The 20594-nt window shown below is 41.5% G+C and overlaps 1 protein-coding gene across 6 annotated transcripts in view; it reads right to left on the minus strand.

Moving 5' to 3' along the window:
* Window positions 1-20594, minus strand: part of LOC126091976 (ral GTPase-activating protein subunit beta) — a 401079-nt gene that overhangs the window by 253518 nt on the left and 126967 nt on the right. For all 6 annotated transcript variants that reach the window (XM_049907338.1, XM_049907336.1, XM_049907335.1 and 3 more), the window contains 2 exons: window positions 17451-17600; window positions 8379-8638 (listed from right to left, as the gene is read on the minus strand). In XM_049907338.1, the coding sequence (XP_049763295.1) occupies window positions 8379-8638; window positions 17451-17600 (410 nt within the window). The remainder of the gene's footprint in view (window positions 1-8378; window positions 8639-17450; window positions 17601-20594) is intronic.

The following is a 20594-nucleotide window of genomic DNA, read 5'->3' on the forward strand; positions in this document are numbered from 1 at the left end:
GTCCGTGACACTACGTCCCCTGTTTTGGGATAATACAATATTTACTGCTCTTCATTGAACTTTCTTGATGTACTCCATTAATCCTATCTGGTAAGGTTCCCAGACCATACAACAGTATCCCAAAAGAGGACAGATAAGTGTAGTGGAGACAATCTCTTTAGTAGATATGTTACGTTACATTTTCTAAGTGTTCTGCCAATAAAACACATTCTTTGGTTTGCCTTCCCCACAACAGTTTCTACATGTTGTTTCCAAATTAAGGTGCTCATAACTGTAATTCACAGGTATTTTGTTGAATTTACAGCTTTTAGGTTTGACTGATTTATCATGTAAGCGAAGTTTAATGGTTTCCTTTCAGCACTCATGTGGATGACCTCACACTTTTCAAAATTTAGGGACAACTGTGAATTTTTACATCATACAGATATCTTTTATAAATCATTTTGCAGTTTGTTTTGATCTTATGATGACTTTACTAGACAATAAACAGCAGCAGCATCTGCAAACAACCTAAGATGGTTGCTCACATTGTCTCGTAATTCATTTATATAGAGAAGGACCAGCAGAGGGCTTACAAAACTACAATGTGGAACACCGGAAATCACTTCTGTTTTACTCAATGACTTACTGTCAATTACTATGAACTGTAGCCTCTCTGACAGGAAATCACAAATACAGTCACATAATTGAAACAATATTCCATAAGCATGCGATCTCACTACAAGCCGCTTGTGTGGAACAGTGTCAAAAGCCTTCTGGAAACCTTTGAAATATGAAATAAATTTGAAATCCCTTGTCAATAGAACTCAATGCTTCGTGTGAGTAAATAGCTAGTTGTGCTTCACAAGAAAGATGTTTTCTAAATTCGTGTTGACTGTGTGTTAATAGACCGTTCTCTTTGAGGTAATTCATGATGTTCGAACACAATATATGTTCCAAATCCTGCTGCATATTGATATTAATGATCTGGGCTTGTAATTTAGTGGATTACACTAGCTACCTTCCTTGAATATTGGTGTGATCCGTGCAACTTTCCAGTCTTTGGACATGGATCTTTTGACTAGCAAGCGGTTGTATATGATTGTTGAGTATGCAGCTATTGCATCAGCATACTCTGAAAGAAACCTAATTGGTATACTGAGTGGATCAGAAGACTTGCTTTTATGAAGTGATTTAAGTTCACTACTCTGAGGATATGTACTTCTAAGTTACTCATGGTGGCAGCTGTTCTCGATTTGAATTCTGGAATATTTACTTTGTCTTCTTTGGTGAAGGAATTTTGGAAGGCTGTGTTTAGAAACTCTGCTTTAGAAATACTGTCATCAATAGTATTTCCATTTCCATCGTGCTGAAAAGGCAATGACAATGTCTTGCCAGTAGCATACTTTATTTACGACCATAATATCTTTGGATTTTCTGCCAGGTTTCGAGACAAAGTTTCTTTGTGAAAGCCATTATAAGAATCTCACATTGAAGGCCACGCTAAATTTCAAGCTTCTGTAAAAGATCACCAATTTTGGAGATTTTCCATTAGTTTAAATTTGGCATGCTTTCTTTCATTGTTTCTGGAACAGTGTTCTGATCCATTTTGTGCACCAAGGGGAATCAGCTCCTTCATTTGTTACTTTATTTGGTATAAATCTCTCAATTGCTGTTGATACTATTTCTCTGAATTACACTGTTAATTTGGAATGAGTGAAGATTCTCCCTCAGTAAAGCATCAAGTGAATTTTTATCTGCTTTTTTAATAGGTATATTTTTCATTTATTTTTGGAGGATTTGTGCATTACATCATTGGACTTTGTCTGGACCTAGGTACGGTGGTTGAAATGAGGGTTTGAGGCCATTGGAAAGGATGTACATAGCTGGAACGTGTGCCATGTTATGATGTTTTGTAAGGGCAGATCCATGAAATAAAAAATAACAACAACAACACACAATATTTGTGGTCAGAAGCTGAAAAGACTCAACATCTACAAACTCTCCTGGAAGCCACAGTTCCCCACTCCAAACTAGTTCTGCAAATGAGAAATCTATGTGTAACTTGTACACCCTTCTTAGACCAAGTAAAACCATTGGTAGTGCTGTGATCCAATTTGTTTCATGACACTTAAGTGCTGCCTTCAGAAAATGGAGCCAGTGTTCTTACTGTTACTCGCCGGATGGTAGCATATGGTCTTGTGGTGAACAGTACGACAGAATTTGTTGAGCTGAGCAAAGAGATCTGATTCAAACTGGCAACCACAGTCCATTGTGATGCACAGAGGTCAACCAAATGGAGAAATCCAAGTTGATACAAAAGTGGAGGCTAGGGTTTCTGGGGATATTTTATCAACTGGCACTGCTTTACAAATCAATTCTGTCTTCAATTTCTCATAGGAGTTAGTTGTAAGCGGTTTGGCTATCACATCTTCAATCTCTGCGGCATATCGATGGTCCAGTTGACTCACCATTATAGCAAATTTCATAGAATCTGCTTTGATTCCTGCACAATGAAAACTGGCTTTCATTTGCACAAACCACATCACAGGGTTGTGTGGCCAGAAAGGTGGTTATCACATGGGAAGCCTGGGTATCACTGGTTCTGTTGCATCTCATTCATGGTAGAAAGCTTGAATTCTTCATGTATTTCAGTTTAGACTACAACACGGAGGGAGGGGGTCACCAACTGTCAGCTGGCTGCTTTATCTGCTGTCCGACTCCATCTGACCATCCAAGTTACGCATGTTGAGACTTAGGCTGAGTACCATACAAAATATCAACACTCATACAGGAGACAAACCAGTTTTATTGCACAGTACAGAAAATCATAACTTACTGAGAGTCAGCAGCTTTGGAGAAGTGTTACAAAAGTGTAGAATATTCTCTCAGATTCAAGAATAATTCTAATTCCATGTGTAACCAAGTGATGAACTAACTCAGGAATATACCTCTGGAAAACAATATGTGACAAGTCTAAGAATAACTATATTCCTAACAAAAATAAAACAGCACCTCTAGCAGCTGGCATAAAAAATGTTTTGACAGCTGTGATGTAATGGCACACAAACATACAAGGAGTTCTGTCATCTCGGTCACTAAAAAGTTACATTTGTAGCGATAAACTTGGAAGATAGTAGTGTTGAAAGGAAGAATTAAATTCACTCATACAGCTAGACATCTGCACTGATGCAAATATCTGCGATAACAACTACTTAGCATTTGAATCCTAAGAAAGACACATATAGCCTGAATGGATATTATTTTTACTTCTAATATTGCATCTATTAATGTCATTATAAACTAACTTTTATTATTAACCACAAGAACACATTAGGGAATAAATGTATTATTGCATGAATGTAAGAATGCCAAGGTCTCTGAAAAAGCTTCTGCAAAATGTTCAGTTATCTGCTTGACATAATAGTCTTACTGCACACTCCTGGAAAATATTCCCCCCCCCCCCCCCCCCCCCAATTAATCTGTGGTCAACATTTCTACTTCTGGTACATGTCCATCGTTTTTCTTTGTCCAAAAATGTATATTATGGTTAATGTAAAATTACAAGTTAAAATCAAACAATGGGAAGTTCAGGATGCAATAATAACAATAACAGGAAAAGGGTAGACTGCTACTCACCATATAGAAGAGATGTTGAGCCACAGACAGGCGCAACAAGAAAACTGTTACAGATTCAAGCTTTTGTGTGTGTGTGTGGGGGGGGGGGGGGGGGGCAAGTGCATGCACTTGTGCATTTTTTATTTCAGAAGAAAGCCTTTTGGTCAAAAGTTTAAATGTATAAGAGCCTTCTCATTGTGCCTGTGTGTGACTCAACATCTCATCTATATAGTGAGTAGCAATTTATCCCATTGTTATTGTTATTAAGAATTAAAGTGTTAGATATGCATATTTTACAAAACCACGAGACAGTACACTTTCGTTATCAATGCTGTCTACAACAAACACTAGTCACAGTGGTGTAGCATGTGATACATGCTTGCTTGGAGAAACTTACCATTCTGCTGCCCACAGAGCAATGTACAATTTTTACTGCAATTGAAATTTCCTTGTAGATGGAACACATGTGATTACATAGCAAGCAGCTTTGTTTGTCATAAAGGAGAATGACAACTAATAATGCACTATAAATAGGATGTATTTATATATGTATTTTTTTCTTTGAAAATTACCATTGTAATCAAGTAAGTGTTAAGTTACTAATTGCAGATAAACAGCAGCTCTTCTCTAAGTGGAAGTTTTCTCATTAATTTATCTGATAAAATTTATATGGTATGAGTGCAAATAGCACTGCAGTATGGCAATAATTTATTGTTAACATGGGATACAGATTATGTTTCTATATTGTCTTTGTTTCATGTTAATGTAAACCGTGACTTCTTCCAGATTCCTAAAAGTTGTCACTCTTCAATGGGATTTACGGAACATGATGTGTGAATGAATAAATTAACATGACAATGTTGTGCTTTTTCCCCAAATTACAACATCTTTGGAGAAGACAAAGTGTAAATTGTTTGGTGTTTGAAACTGCTTACAAGTGCACCAACTGTATCTAATGACTGTGCTGTTGACAGAATGTTAAACTCTTATGTTCCTTCTTTTTACAACTGTACCACATCTCTGAAGTATCTGAGCACGCAAAGAAATTCATTGGGTGATACACTTGGTCATACAATATGACTTTCATTACAATATTGACAATGACGATGACACTGTGTGCAAAACAGTTACCTGTACCATGAGACTAATGGGTCATTCCACGTCAAGTCATCCAGGCCATGACACCCGGTATCTAGTTGTGAACCGAGATTTTGTGTACTACTTTTGTATCTAATATCATCAACTTTTGCCAATTTTTATTGCTTTATATACATTCTGTTGGTAGCAACCACTGAAAGTTTGTTGCAATGCATTACTTCAAAGCAAACTCTAAAATTTGAAAACTGGTATGCTGACAGTTTTTTCCCCAAATATCCTTTTGGACATCTAGTTTCTGAAAACATGTTCGAATTGTCCAATTAAATTTTTGTAAATTGATTTTATTTAATTTTACTGTTAAATTAGAAAAAAAAATTTGAACACGTGCCCCCGCCCCCCCTTTGGAAAACACAGAAAAAAATTAGAAAGTTATCTACAAATAATAAAGTTTCATCACACAAAAAATCAGTTTTGTGAAACGAATGGCACTTGGGAAAAAATTATATATATACATACACACACACTGGAGAGAAATACAGTTACTATCCAAGAGACATTAACAACATAAGTACGCATAACAATATCCAAACTGAACAAAAAAATTGCAATATATGAAACAAAATTACACATTATAAAATATAGGGCAACTTGCATATTACATGACATATCAACACACTCTTACCTCTGCTATAACCAAATTAACTCAATGTAAAAATACATAGCATTTTGTTTATAATATTTAAGCAAAATCCAATATTTTCAACACTGCACAAAATGCTGGTGCTGCAATCTGCATTCAAGTTGATTCGGAACTACACATGTGATGAGACACTTTGATGCTTAGATAATTTTTTTTTTTGTATGAGAACCACTTTTCTTCTACCAACTTTGAGGGCTCTTTGCTCAGAGAATAAGTACGACCTGTTGCTGTACCAATAGCAACTTCACACAGAATGTGAGAGAAAGAAACCTCACAAACATCATTATCAGCCCAATAGAAGGACGAGGATGGTCCACGAGGATGCATGAACTTTATTGTAACATCTCCTTCTACACAATTTATCTTCTCAGCAATTACCAAATACCAAGAAGAGTCATATGCACGTGCAACATAGCAGTTGGGCTGCACAGTGCATTCTGGCACTAATGGCGGAAGTGCATCTGATAAATCAAGCACAATATTAAAATCCATATCACAGCTCAGTTTTTTGCTCCAATCTTGGTTGGTGATATTGGTACAATGTGATGCATAGATCATGTCCCAGGAATTGTTTTTGCACTTGTGAAGTGCTGAGAAAGATAATGTCTGACTTGTACCATTTCATCTTTTGAAACAAAGAGAAATGAAATGCCTTCCAAGTTCTCGTGACAGGATTCAAATACCTGTGAAGCTGTAAGTATTTGATCTTTATAAACTCTTTGCAAACTTGTTTTTGTGACAAGTCTTTTAACAGTGCCACCAATACCATCATAGGGAGATTTGCCATGGTTGGTAGCAAAAACAGACCAGCTGAACTATATGTTGAAATCATGTTCATGGTAGCAGATATTTCCGAAATTCTTACAATTTTTATATTGTGCAGCATAACAATCAGTGAAATATTCAATATGAATTTCTGGAAATTCACACTTTAAAAAAGTTCAATACAGTCTTCCGAGTCTGGTACACCAAGGCAGCGTCATGTTCTAGATTATCAGAAACAACTGTTTGTCCTTTTTGTAAAATATATGGACAATATGTAGAGTGCAGCTGCCATTTTTCCAATGGTACCCAACACTGATCCTTCATCAAGTGTTTCCTTCTTCATTTTCAGATAATCAGATTGTGATTGAGAAATAAAAGAGAGTGGAGTAAGTTTTCCAATTTTCTTAATTAGTGTGTCACAGAATTCGGATAGAGAAGTGATTTGAACACTTAAAGTCATTCTATCAGTTGATACCCACTGACTGTACTGAAACATCTCATCAGGATCATAGTCTTCTATTTCATTTTTTTTAAAATCGTGAATTGTGGTTTAATAGTCTCATAATACACATAATCAAAATCATTTGGTTCAGGTCTAAGTGGGTTTGAAGCAATGAACTGGTGCGGCATTTTTCACACAGACGAAGCATACAGGCTCAGTTATTTATATCACACGTTATTATTTTCCTTAGATCTTGGTATGTTTCTTTAATATAAATGGAATTTAGAAGCAACTCTTTAGTTTTTGCAGTGTATCATGTGGCAATGTCTTTCCTTCTTTCTGCTCAGCCATCGATAAAATACCCTTCTCCATTAAAAGGGTTCTTGCTTGTCGTATCAAATATTCAGAAACCTGTCATTTAACAGACATTGCAAACTCCTCATTTGTCAACTGTTCATTGACTCTTTTGTATAGAATAAATATATTTAAGGCAAATGTGTACCCTATGAATTCTCATAACCACACTGTCACCATCACCTCCATCTTGAACACAGCATGTGAGTGCAGCACTAAAGTCAGCTTACTGCATGTAAGCAACAATACCCACGTTTCCATTTCAACATAAATGACTAGTTCATTCCCGTTTTTCTTTTTATGTATTTACTCTGTTTTAAACACATTTTTATTGCTTTCATAACTTATAGAACAGAAGATAAGGATTCATTTTTAAACAAGTCTTTTGCATTGGAACATTTCTATAATTTTTTGTTTTGTATCATTTTTACATTGCTTTGTAATGAACAATTAATTATACATATATAAAAAATCCATTATAAATGCAAGCACTGTCAAATACAAATGAAAAAAAAAAACCTTGAATCTACTGCATTGCAACTATATATGTTTTTATACATTGATGCCATGTTAATGTATGGTAATGCATTGTTCACCAAATACAACTTTTGACACTTAGATATGAACCCCACATATCTTGATTTTTACTTTACATAAATTGCAAATAGAAATCGGAAAATGTTACAGATTTTAATTTTTTCTCATCCTATTGTTGAGTCTAGGGCACACACAAAAAACTTTGCAGTGAGGCTTGGTGGTGGTGGTGGTGGTGGTGGTGGTGGTGGTGTTGTTGTTTCATTACGCTGTCATTTATTTTCCCACAGGTAAGACCAAGATGACTATCGACACAATTCTGTCATTCTCTCTGTCATCTTATGTAATCTGTTAACACCACCACTTACCAAATGCCATTCTGCACACTTTTCTTAAAAAATAATTTTTAGTATGTGCTATGGCAAGTTTTGTAGTAGTAAATACACTTCTTGTATAGATTTCAGTAGCACGTATATGTGTGCAATACATATCAATGTTTTGTAAGTGGCTTCAGACATCTATAAAGTTTTACCACAGTCATCGTTTTTAATGTGATTATGTCTAAATCAAAAAGAAAAGCATAGAACACTGCCAGGAAGGCAGGAGCTCCTTCTTCTTCCATTTGCTTATTCTTTTACCATACTTCCTTTCTTCATTTTCCTCAATAGCTTCGGAATCGGTGTAACCTTTTTCAACAGCTTAGCACTCATTTTAATGCATCTGAATCACACAGCCCCTCCCAACTTCTAAGTGATTCTGGCCTTTTGTTTTGCTAATGTAAGCTTGCAGGTAACCATAAGTCTCTGAGTACTGGCCAAAGAGTTGCTTAGATTATCAATAAAATTGAGGACCAGCAGTAATGTAAAAAGTTCTCACAAAAATACTTACCTCAGGGACTCTCAAGCCTTGTTGCAAGGAAAGGTAAAAGCGTGCTAAGTATACTGGCAATATCTCTTCACCAGTCTTCTTAGCACAGAAGATGCGGCATAGTGCTCCCAGCGCCTCAGCTCGACCAGCTTCATACTTTCCTCCACCAGGTGGTAAGGGTGGCTCAGACTCATCTGCCAATGATGCTGGCTGGGAGAAGCTCCCTTTCCGATTATCAACAAGGACTGAACTTGGTCGTTTAGAAGAGTTCCCATCAATCCCTGCAATAATTTTTTTCTGAATAAGTTATTGGTCGTTTTGTAGTGTTTCATACACTAACAACATAAAACTGAACACCAAAATTGTAATATGAGTCCAAATCGGTAATAAATGCCATTTAATTTATTTTTTCTTTCATACACGTCAGTGAAATAATGATGGCATAATAACATGTTCAATGCAAAATCAAAATATTTGTTTCGATACTGTATCAATAATGTGAGAGTAAAGTAAAATAAGTAAATATACTCTGGTGTCGGAAGGTGCGCAAGTGGAATGCACGCCAGCGGGTATGGACCTGGATACTGTGCTCCGGCGCTCGCCTGCACCACGAGCCTCACGGTTTGAGTGCACCACTCTCCGTACCATGTGAAGTTCGCAGCCAATCGTGTTTCCTGAGGTCAGGTATTCAGGTGGCCACACGATGCTATCCCAGCAGTCTGGTACTCACTGTAGTTCGCATGTGCATCTCGGCCCTGCTGCGTTCCAGTTCTGTGTGTTGATATACCTACTGTTTGTTGTTTGCAGTGTTGTTTGCAGTATTCCTGCATTGTTGTTGTCTCATCATGTTTGTCACCTCAGTTCTTGCTTGCTTGCCTCTTGTTTTGTCCGGGTCAGTCTTAGTGTCTGTCATCCCCAACTTGTTTGTCTGTCCTGTCTGTTTTTAGCTAGCAATACCTCCAATGGCTTCCCTGCCTGGTCACTTCGCCTCTTCATTCTCTGCTGTGCACTACTCACTGGTCATTCACGCCCTTAACATTGGTGACAAGGTAGAACATTCGGCAGCATGGAGGCTAAGTTCATCTGTCTCTTGGAGCAACAGCAGTATCTCATGCAGCAGCAGCAGCAGCAGTGCCAGTTAGAAGTCCCAGTTAGAACTCTAACAGCAATCCTTGCAGTTGCTGTCAGACAAAGTCTGAGCACAGGATGCCCTCCCGCACCAGCTCCTGGGTGTCCCAGTTTCTGATGCTTCCACATGTCCACTGTCGTTTCCGCCCTTTGACGATGCTAAGAAAGACTGGGAAACATACTTGTATCATCTGAAACAAAATTTCAGTGTTTCAGGTTACAAATGACTCCCTGCAGCGGTCGTTATTCTTGTGCTGTGCATCACCATACACATTCTTTCTGCTCAGGAAGTTGGCACTGTTGCCCGACCCTGTGGTTCTCTCCTTTAATGAGATATGTGTGCTGTTGACTAACTACTATTCCCAGCGCTACCATGTCGTGGCGTCTCAGCTTCAGTTCCACCAGTACCATAAACAGCCTGGTCAGTTGTACTATTCTTGGGTCACAGATTTGCAGGGTCTCAGCCGCAAATGCAACTTCATTTGCACCAATCAGCATTGCAAGGCATCATATATGGATCAGCATTGCAAGGCATCATATATGGACTCCTTAATTCGCGATGTGGTCATTCAACCTGTGTTGAAACTCAACAACCCCTCACTGGAAGAGAATCTGCACATAGCCCACTCCCTTGAAATCTCAGAAGTGGCAAACGAGCGTCTCATGTCGAGGCCACAGGTGGCAGCAGTAGAGTCCTCCTCGCGGGTGCCTCCCTCACACCATCGGCATGGTACAGCTCACAAAGACCAACATCGACGAGACTCCTCCTTGTGCGATGTCTCTATGGCTTCAGGGACACCAGTTGCACCTCATTTGGTGGTCGCATGGATCGCTTCCATCTCGGCCATGATGCTTTTCCACCCACTCTCGCACAGACTGTCCCCATCGCTGGAAGATGTGCATGTTCTGTCAGAAAGATGATCATCTCCGTTTTGTCTGTTGCAGCCACCCATCCCACTCTCACTCCCCACCCACAGGGCATCAGGATACCGTGCACATGCTGCAGTCAGTCATCCCACTGGTCGTCCCACTGACGTGGAAGTTGTTCCTCACACTCCACATTTTTAACATGGACGTTCATTTCCAGGTTGACACGGGGCCACCATCACCTTGATCAATCTGGTGATGCATGCACGCCTGGGTTTCCCGGAGCTGTCTTCCACCTCTCAGTGATTGGTTGCTTACAGTGATGGTTCTATCCCACTCTGTGGGCAGTTCTCGATAGCGGCCACCTATAAACATGTTCCCCGGCTCCTGACTCTACTGGTGGTTGACCATCCTTTGGCTTCAAACATTTTTGGACTCGATGCTTTCATTCTGTTTGGCATTTTGACTTCTGATGAAGATAAGGTCATTTCCACTGTCGTCCCATTCCAGGACCTTGACAATATGTGGCCGGGCTATGCCTCTCTGTTTCTGTCTGACTAAGGGTGTGCTTCGGACTTCCAGGCGCACATTGCTCTCTGGCCAGATGCTCAGCTGCAGTTTTTTCAGACTTGACCCAATCCAGTGGCCTTGCATCCAGCAGTCAAGCAAGAACTCAGTCAACTGCAGGCTGCTGGCATCATTGAGCCCATGTAGGCGAGTGCCTGGGTGACTCCCTTGGTGGTAGTGGATTGCCTATGTGGGGATTTCGGAGTTACAATCAATGCACAATCCCTGGTTGTAACTTACCCATTCCCTGGCAGGAAGACCTTCTCGGACTTGCTCATGGCGAGTACTTCTCCAAGGTCTCTCTAAGATCAAGCTGACGGAGGCTTACCACCAATTACCCTTGATGAGGAATCCCAGAACATTGTGGTCATCAACACGCCTTTCAGATTATATAAATACAAGGGCCTTCCATTTGGTATTTCCTTGGTGACGGGAATTTTCAATAGGTACCTGGAAAAGCTCACATGGCCCATCCCGGCTTGTGTCAATTATCTCGATGACATCTTGCTCACTGGCCATACACGCCACAAGCATATGCATAACCTTGATACCTGTTTTCATGCTCTGCAGGATACATACTTACGTTCTTGGCTGGAAAAGTGTAGTTTCTTTCAACCAGAAGTCGGATACCTGGGGCACTGGCTCAGCATTTGTCCATCAGATCACAACTTTGCGGCCATCAATGCCCTTCCCCGCCCCAAGGATTTATCTGACCTTCAGGCTTTTTTGGGCAAGATTAACAGCTACTTAAAGTTTTTACCCGGCTGCTGATGTTGCACAGCCCCTCAATCACTTGTGTTGCAAAGGGGTGCCATTAACTGGACTCCTGCCTGTGATCATGCTTTTCTCCGCTTGAAAACTATGCTCAAGTCCACCCCTTGTCTGAACCCCTCTCTCCATTGGCCCCTTGGTTGTGGTGCCCAATGCTTCGGCTATAGTATTGGGGCAGTCCTGGCTCACAGGAATGTGGATGGCTCAGAACAGCCCATTGCATATGCATCCAAGACACTATCCCCAGCACAGAGTAATTATGCTCAGAATGAGAAAGAGGCTCTAGTGATTGTGTTCGCCATTCAAAAGTTTCACATTTACCTGTCTGGGACGATATTCACTCTCCTCATTGATCACAAGCCTTTGGTTGCCCTCTTCGGCACACACACACACACACACACACACACACACACACACACACACACACACACACACACCTCCCTGAGTGAACTGCTCAATGTCTCCAGTGCTGGGCACTGTTCTTACGCAATTATACTTACATTATCCAATATAAGCCCACCTCTCAACACTCCAATGCCGATGCCTTGTCACGTATCCCCCCATGCCCTGATCCCAAGTTCAACCAGCAGAAAGTCCTTTGCTTTCACACTGATATGGCCCACCAAGATACACTGGATGGATTTCCCGTCACGGCTGCACTGGTCACCTCTGGAACACGTAGCACACCCGCTCTGCACTATGTTCTCCGCTATGTGACCCATGGTTGGCCCACCTATCTGACTCTCTGGTTGAAAACTGAATTCAGCCCCTGGCGGCACCTCTCCCACAAGCACTCAGTTGTGATCATCCCACCCTATTTGTGCCACTGCAATCTATGCTTGCTACATTGCAGACACCGGGGGATGTCCAGTATGAAGGCGTTGTCTTGCCGGCATGTGTACAGGCCTGGCATCGGTGGCAAGATCGAACTCTTGATCCGTGGGTGCACAGTGTGTGCACGTCACCAGGCCTGCCTGCCGCAATCATTTGCCCCCTGGCCCATGCCTTGTCGGCCCTGGGACCGCATCCATCTCGATTTTGTGGACCCATTCTTGGGATCAATGTGGTTACTCATTGTGGATGCATAGTCCAGATACCTGTATGTGGTGCACATGGCGTCCACCATGCCACACTTATAGCCTTGGCTCATGTTCTCCCCATCAAAGGCCTGCCTTGGGTGCACAGTGTGTGCACGTCACCAGGCCAGCCTGCCGCAATCATTTGCCCCCTGGCCCATGCCTTGTCGGCCCTGGGACCGCATCCATCTCGATTTTGTGGACCCATTCTTGGGATCAATGTGGTTACTCATTGTGGATGCATAGTCCAGATACCTGTATGTGGTGCACATGGCGTCCACCATGCCACACTTATAGCCTTGGCTCATGTTCTCCCCATCAAAGGCCTGCCTTGGGTGCACAGTGTGCGCACGTCACCAGGCCAGCCTGCCGCAATCATTTGCCCCCTGGCCCATGCCTTGTCGGCCCTGGGACCGCATCCATCTCGATTTTGTGGACCCATTCTTGGGATCAATGTGGTTACTCATTGTGGATGCATAGTCCAGATACCTGTATGTGGTGCACATGGCGTCCACCATGCCACACTTATAGCCTTGGCTCATGTTCTCCCCATCAAAGGCCTGCCTTGTACCTTGGTCTCCGATAATGGCGCACAATTCACAGCAGCCTCCTTCACACGCTCTGTGAGGCCCATGGTACCAAACACATCTGCACCCCTCTGTTCCATCTGTGCTCCAATGGCACTACAGAGCAACTGGTCAGGATGTTTAAACAACAGCTGACAAAAGTGGTGAAATCCTCTGCCACCATGTTGGCCCTCATCTTATTCCTGAACCCTAATCACACCAAGACGGTTGATGGTCATAGTCCTGCCGAACTCCTCCATGGGCAGCAACCATGCACCCTGCTCCATCTGCTCACACCATCTGAACCCCACTTCCGACCTTCTCAGCACTACACCCCGGGCACAGTCGTGTGGGCTTATTCGTATGGGGGCAAGGCTGCTTGGACTCCCACCACAGTAGTCACAACCTATGGAGGGGCTCCAGAGATGCCACCATAACCACCTCTGGTACACACACAGAAGGGGCTCCAACGGTGCCACCATAACCAACTCCAGCCTCGTACCCCTTCATGGCACCTCACATTCTCCAACCCCCCCGCCTCCCTCTGGTTTGCCCGATGCCCTCGAGTCAGCCCCACTGCCAACGGGCACCGGCTCCCTGCAGGCATGCCGGCACTCCTTCCCGCATCCACAAGGATTGAAAACACCATGCGATGCCCTGCCCCTCCAGTGAAGTTTTGGTGGATCCCATGGCTGGCTCTCCCAAGCCACTGGTGGCGGTCGACGAGACAGTGTCTCCCTCTGTTCCCACCAAAGCACTGTCCGGGGTGTTTCCACCCCTACGCACAGGTTTTGGGGTGGAGGGGTCTGGAGTCGGAAGGAGCGGAAGTTGAATGTGTGCCGAGGGTATACACCTGGATACCCACTTGAGGTGTCAGTGCTCTGGTGTGCACCTGTGGCACGAGCTATGCCGTGCAAGTACACCACTTTCCATACCATGTGAAATCCACGGCCGATAGCGTTTCCCCCAGTCAGGCATTTAGATGGCCGCATGGCGCTACCCTGGCAGTCTGGTGCTTGCCACAGTTCACGTGTGCATCTCAGCCATCCTGCGTTCCAGTTCCGCATGTTGATATACCTACTGCCATTGTTTTGGAGTGTTCCTGCATTGTTGTTGTCTCACCGAGTTTATCATCTCAGTTCTTGCTTGCTTGCCTCATATTGTGTAGTGGTCAGTCATAGTGTGTGTCGCCCCCTACTTGTTTGTCTGTCCTGTCTGTTTGTAGTTAGAGGAACCTCCAGCGGCTCCCCCACCTGGTAGCTTCATGTCTCCATTCTCTGCCATGCACCCCTACCGGTCGCTCACGGCTATAACATTGGCGACGAGGTAAAAGGCTCGGTAGCATGGAGGCTAAGTTTGTCTGTCTCCTGGAGCAACAGCAGCAGATCCACAGCTTTACACCGTACTGTAAATGAAAGCTAATTGGAGAGCCTATTGGCCACAAAGCTAATGATGCTTTACAGAAAGCCACGAAGGGCTTTGAATGATCTGCAGTTTACTTCTCCGTCCAATCGAGTGAATTTCTCCATCAGCTGTACAGCCATGGATTACCAGAAAGACCAAATCCACTGTGGTTTCAGGGTTTTTGAAACCCACACAAAACACAAAGAAACAATTATGTAAGAAATCACTGTTGATGACAATCAGGCACTTTTTATTTATTTTCTGTGATTATTACCACTAAAGAAAAATACAGTGTTCATTAAAGTAACTATGAAAGTTTTCTTACATTATTTGTAAAGTTTCATAAACCTGTTTACTACCAAATGGATTTTCTGAACATCATGTAGTTATTAATTACAGAAATTTGGAGGTACTCGATTAGACATTTGCTACAAATAACAATACATCTTGTTAATTAAATTTTATGGCAGTAGCACAGATAACAGAGTAAGCAGTGCTTTGTAAGGATTCTGGGTAGTTTGTGAAGTGGGTTAATTATAGGTTATATCTATATATGACACACAACATCAAGAAATCCACTAGTGTTTGTTCTGGTATCCAGCGACTAGTGGTCAGTGTCTGTTCACCTAGTTGGTGTGGCTGTGAAATATGGCTTGATCTCAACAATCAAGTCTGCAATCGTGATCTTTTTCAACTTAATTATGACTGACTGAATGGTATTTTGTGGTATTTTCCTGTGTCATCATCATATAGTGACTACATGAGTTCATTTTGGACTGGCAAAAGATATATTTCTCATGTTGGAATATTCCACAGTTCAACAGAATTATATTATCACTTAGCACCAAGTTTTCCATTACAAGCTATTTACAACAGTTCTCCATAATTTAAAATGTTTGTAAGAAATTCAAGAAAGTAATTTAAATTATTACACTACTGGCCATTAAAATTGCAACACCAAGAAGATGACATGCTACAGACGCGAAATTTAACTGACAGGAAGAAGATGCTGCGATGTGCAAATGATTAGCTTTTCAGAGCATTCACACAAGGTTGGAGATGGTGGCGACACTTACAACGTGCTGACATGAGGAAAGTTTCCAACAGATTTCTCATACACAAACACCAGTTGACCGGCATTGCCTGGTGAGACGTCGTTGTGATGCCTCATGTAAGGAGGAGAAATGCGTACAATCACGTTTCCGACTTTGATAAAGGTCAGATTGTAGCCATCGCGACATTGCTGCTCGCGTTGCTCGAGATCCAATAACTGTTAGCAGAATATGGAATCGGTGGGTTCAGGAAGGTAATACGGAATGCCGTGCTGGATCCCAAAGGCCTCGTATCGCTAGCAGTCGAGATGACAGGCATCTTATCCACATGGCTGTAACAGATCGTGCAGCCACGTCTCGATCCCTGAGTCAACAGATGGGGATGTTTGCAAGACAACTACCATCTGCACGAACAGTTCAACGACGTTTACAGCAGCGTGGACTATCAGTTCGGAGACCATAGCTGCAGTTACCCTTGATGCTGCATCACAGACAGGAGCGCCTGCGATGGTGTACTCAACGATGAACCTGGGTGTACGAATAGCAAAACGTCATTTTTTCGGATGAATCCAGGTTCTGTTTACAGCGTCACGATGGTCGCAACCGTGTTTGGCGACATCGTGGTGAACGCATACTGGATGCATGTATTCATTATCGCCATACTGGCGTATCACCTGGCATGATGGTATGGGATGCCACTGGTTACACATCTTGGTCACCTCTTGTTCGCATTGACGGAACTTTGAACAGTGGATATTACACTTCAGATGTGTTACGACCCGTGGCTCTACCGTTCATTTGATCCCTGTGAAACCCTACATTTCAGCAGGATAATGCATGTTGCAGGTCCTGTACGGGCCTTTCTGGATACAGAAAATGTTAAACTGCTGCCCTGGACAGCACATTCTCCAAATCTCTCACCAATTGAAAACGTCTGGTCAATGGTGGCTGAGCAACTGGCTCGTCACAATACAGCAGTCACTACTCTTGATGAGCTGTGGTATCGTGTTGAAGCTTCAAGGGCAGCTGTACCTGTACACGCCACCCAAGCTCTGTTCGACTCAATGCCCAGGCGTATCAAGGCCGTTATTACGGCCAGAGGTGGTTGTTCTGGGTACTGATTTCTCAGGATCTATGCACCCAAATTGTGTGAAAATGTAATCACATGTCAGTTCTAGTATAATATATTTGTCCAATGAATACCCGTTTATCATCTGCATTTCTTCTTGGTGTAGCAATTTTGATGGCCAGTAGTGTATAACAGGGAATATCTGTTAGAATGTAAATACTTTAGAAGTAAAGGGGACCACTCACCAAAGAGCAGAAGTGTGGAGTCTGAGCCATAGGAAGGCACACACACAGAAAAGACAGAAAACTTGCTACTTTTCGGAATTAATCCTTTAGCATTGTGTGTCCAGCCAGCACTCTGTAGGGGCACAAGTATTTGATTCTGTGTGTGTGTGTGTGTGTGTGTGTGTGTGTGTGTGGTTTGTACTGCTTGAGATTGAAAGTGGATTTACTTCAATAGCTATCAAGCTCACTCTGTTTCTTGTGTACGCACCTCTCAATGACTCAATGCTTTGGCTTTTTGGTGAGTGGTCTCCTTTACTCTTAAAGTAACTGTAATTTAAATTATTCATAGTTTGGCACTTAAAAACTTACTTGTGGCAGCTGACCTGTTCTGGAACGCACCCTCACATCCTATGTTAGCTGCTTCGAACAACCATTCCCCAAAGAGGTGCAAGATGCTGTTACACTTTGGACGACCAGGAGCAAGAGGGTTCCTTGTATCAGAACCAAGACTTAAAACTGCTGTAAAATAATTTTAAAAAAGTGTTGCAGAGAAATCTATATTTAGTATACATCACTGAAAAATCTAAGGTTCTGATGTAATGACAAATAATTATACCACAATTATGTTCTAATTAATTAAACCAATGATGTACATAACTGTCTGTCTGTTGTCTACAAGAATCAACCGATGACACATGAGAGGCTTACTCAACAATTCTATAACAGCAGTGACCTTTGGTTTCTCATCTATTTACACAGAAGATTTTGCTGAACATTTATAATCTTGAAAACTGATAATGATTTTATGGTCCATTCAAACAAGTTTCGAATTAATAAAACTACATTGTCAATTTATTCATTTTTCGTGAGAAGTGCACGATAAGATTCCACCCATCTGCTTTGAACCCTGCAGTCCTGTAAGACGTCATGAGTTTACAGTACGAATGATGTAAGTGTTCTGTTACTGAATGTTATCTGTGGCTTTCCTAATTACCACCGTAATCTATAGAGTTTGTAAATTATGCTACTTATTCCAAATATGTTGTGATGTACAAGGGTGTGGTCTGGGTGAAACCTGAGAGTGCAGCTTAAATTGTTGATAGAGAAACGTAAAGATAGTACTATTATTTTTTTCTCACAAATATTTGGCTGTTTCTTTCTGTATTTAACATGATTTCCATGGGTGAGATTAGGCATGAACTTAACAGCACAAGTTAAATTGTTGCAATTGGAACAATTAGTAATTACAATTATCCTGTTGTTTCCTTTTATTACTTGCCTCTTTTAGTAATGTGGCAAGCTTGTTGAAGGTGAGGTTATACACAAAACTAAGGGCATAGTTCAAATGGTCATTAGTGAAAAAAGGTTTTTAAAAATATTTGGATTTTCTAGGTTTATTCTTAGGGAATTTTCCTGTGTTATTTTTCAGTTATGTCCTCATTTTGTATTGGTGTGTCCGGTATTGCTGTCTTTGTTTGAGTTACATAGGTCAAGCGAAAAATTCCATTCCAATTGTGCAATTTTTTGTTCAGTTTACTCTATAGGCTATCGTGTGTGCAGTTTCTCAACTATCTAGTTCTTTTTTCGTGGTTGTCTTGTATCACTGTCATCATTCAAGTTATATAGTTCCAGTGTATGCTGCGATTCCATTTGTGTGTTTTTCTTTTATTTTCATTTGCTTTATCCTGGAAGAATATGTGTGTATTATTTTTTGATTATGATGTTGTTTTGTGGAGGTGTGTCTGGTATCCCTGTTTCCGTTTGAGCTACACAGGTCCAGCAAAATATTCAATTTTAATTTGTGTTTTCTACATTTTTTGTTCAATTTATTACAGAGGATTTTGTGTGTGTGCTTTTTCTCATTTTTTTTATTTTCCAGGTGTGCGTGGTGAGTGAGGCTGTCTGATATAACTATCTTCATATGAGATGTATAGGTCAAGTGAAAAATTCGAATCCAATTCTGCGATTGTTGCTCAAGACTCCCTGATTCCTACTGCTGTCCCATTAATTTCATTTTATTAGGTAACTGAAATATTTCATGTATTTTTTAGGTTTGTTTGTAACCATAATGGTCTGTCTTGTGGTCACCATTTTGAAGAATGTAACTGACTTGTTATTAAATGTTATCTGTGGTTGTCTTAGTAACTTGTGTAAACTATCCTGTTTACTCAAAATATGATATCGTGGGTCAAAGCAAATGGGTAAAAATCATCCTTTGCTCTTTTCCCCATTTTTCAGTTAGGCTCCTTGCTTTGAAGTGTGGTTAAGCACTTATGACAAAAGATTTATGACGACTCATTAAAAAAGTTTAAAAATATATATATTTTTAAATTATTACTTGCTCTATCAATAAAACCGAAATTATTTCTTGAGATGCTCACCATTACAAAAATAAATAAATAAATTTTAAAAATGGAAATAATCAAAATAAGGTAAATACGAGGTGCATTCAAGTTCTAAGGCCTCCGATTTTTTTTCTCCGGACTGGAAAGAGATAGAAACACGCGCATTGTTTTAAAATGAGACCGCGTTCATTGTCAATACGTCCCAGAGATGGCAGCACCATATGGCAGATGGAATTTTACCGCCAGCGGCGAGAATGAGAACTGTTTTAAATACTTAAAATGGCGACGTTTTCCTTACTTGAACAGTGTGCAATCATTCGTTTTCTGAATTTGCGTGGTGTGAAACCAATTGAAGTTCATCGACAGTTGAAGGAGACATGTGGTAATGGAGTTATGGATGTGTCGAGAGTGCGTTTGTGGGTGCGACAGTTTAATGAAGGCAGAACATCGTGTGACAACAAACCGAAACAACCTCGGGCTCGCACAAGCCGGTCTGACGACATGATCGAGAAAGTGGAGAGAATTGTTTTGGGGGATTGCCGAATGACTGTTGTACAGATCGCCTCCAGAGTTGGCATTTCTATGGGTTCTGTGCACACAATCCTGCATGACGACCTGAAAATGCGAAAAGTGTCATCCAGGTGGGTGCCACGAATGCTGACGGACGATCACATGGCTGCCCGTTGTGGCATGTTGCCAAGCAATGTTGACGCGCAACGACAGCATGAATGGGTCTTTCTTTTCGTCGGTTGTGACAATGGATGAGACGTGGATGCCATTTTACAATCCAGAAACAAAGCGCCAGTCAGCTCAATGGAAGTACACAGATTCACCGGCACCAAAAAAATTTCGGGTAACCGCCAGTGCTGAAAAAATGATGGTGTCCATGTTCTGGGACAGCGAGGGCGTAATCCTTACCCATTGCGTTCCAAAGGTCACTACGGTAACAGGTGCATCCTACGAAAATGTTTTGAAGAACAAATTCCTTCCTGCACTGCAACAAAAACGTCCGGGAAGGGCTGCGCGTGTGCTGTTTCACCAAGACAACGCACCTGCACATCGAGCTAACGTTACGCAATAGTTTCTTCATGATAACAACTTTGAAGTGATTCCTCATGCTCCCTACTCACCTGATCTGGCTCCTAGTGACTTTTGGCTTTTTCCAACA

This window comes from Schistocerca cancellata, chromosome 7 (assembly GCF_023864275.1).
Source record: "Schistocerca cancellata isolate TAMUIC-IGC-003103 chromosome 7, iqSchCanc2.1, whole genome shotgun sequence".
Classification (NCBI taxonomy): Eukaryota; Metazoa; Arthropoda; class Insecta; order Orthoptera; family Acrididae; genus Schistocerca; species Schistocerca cancellata.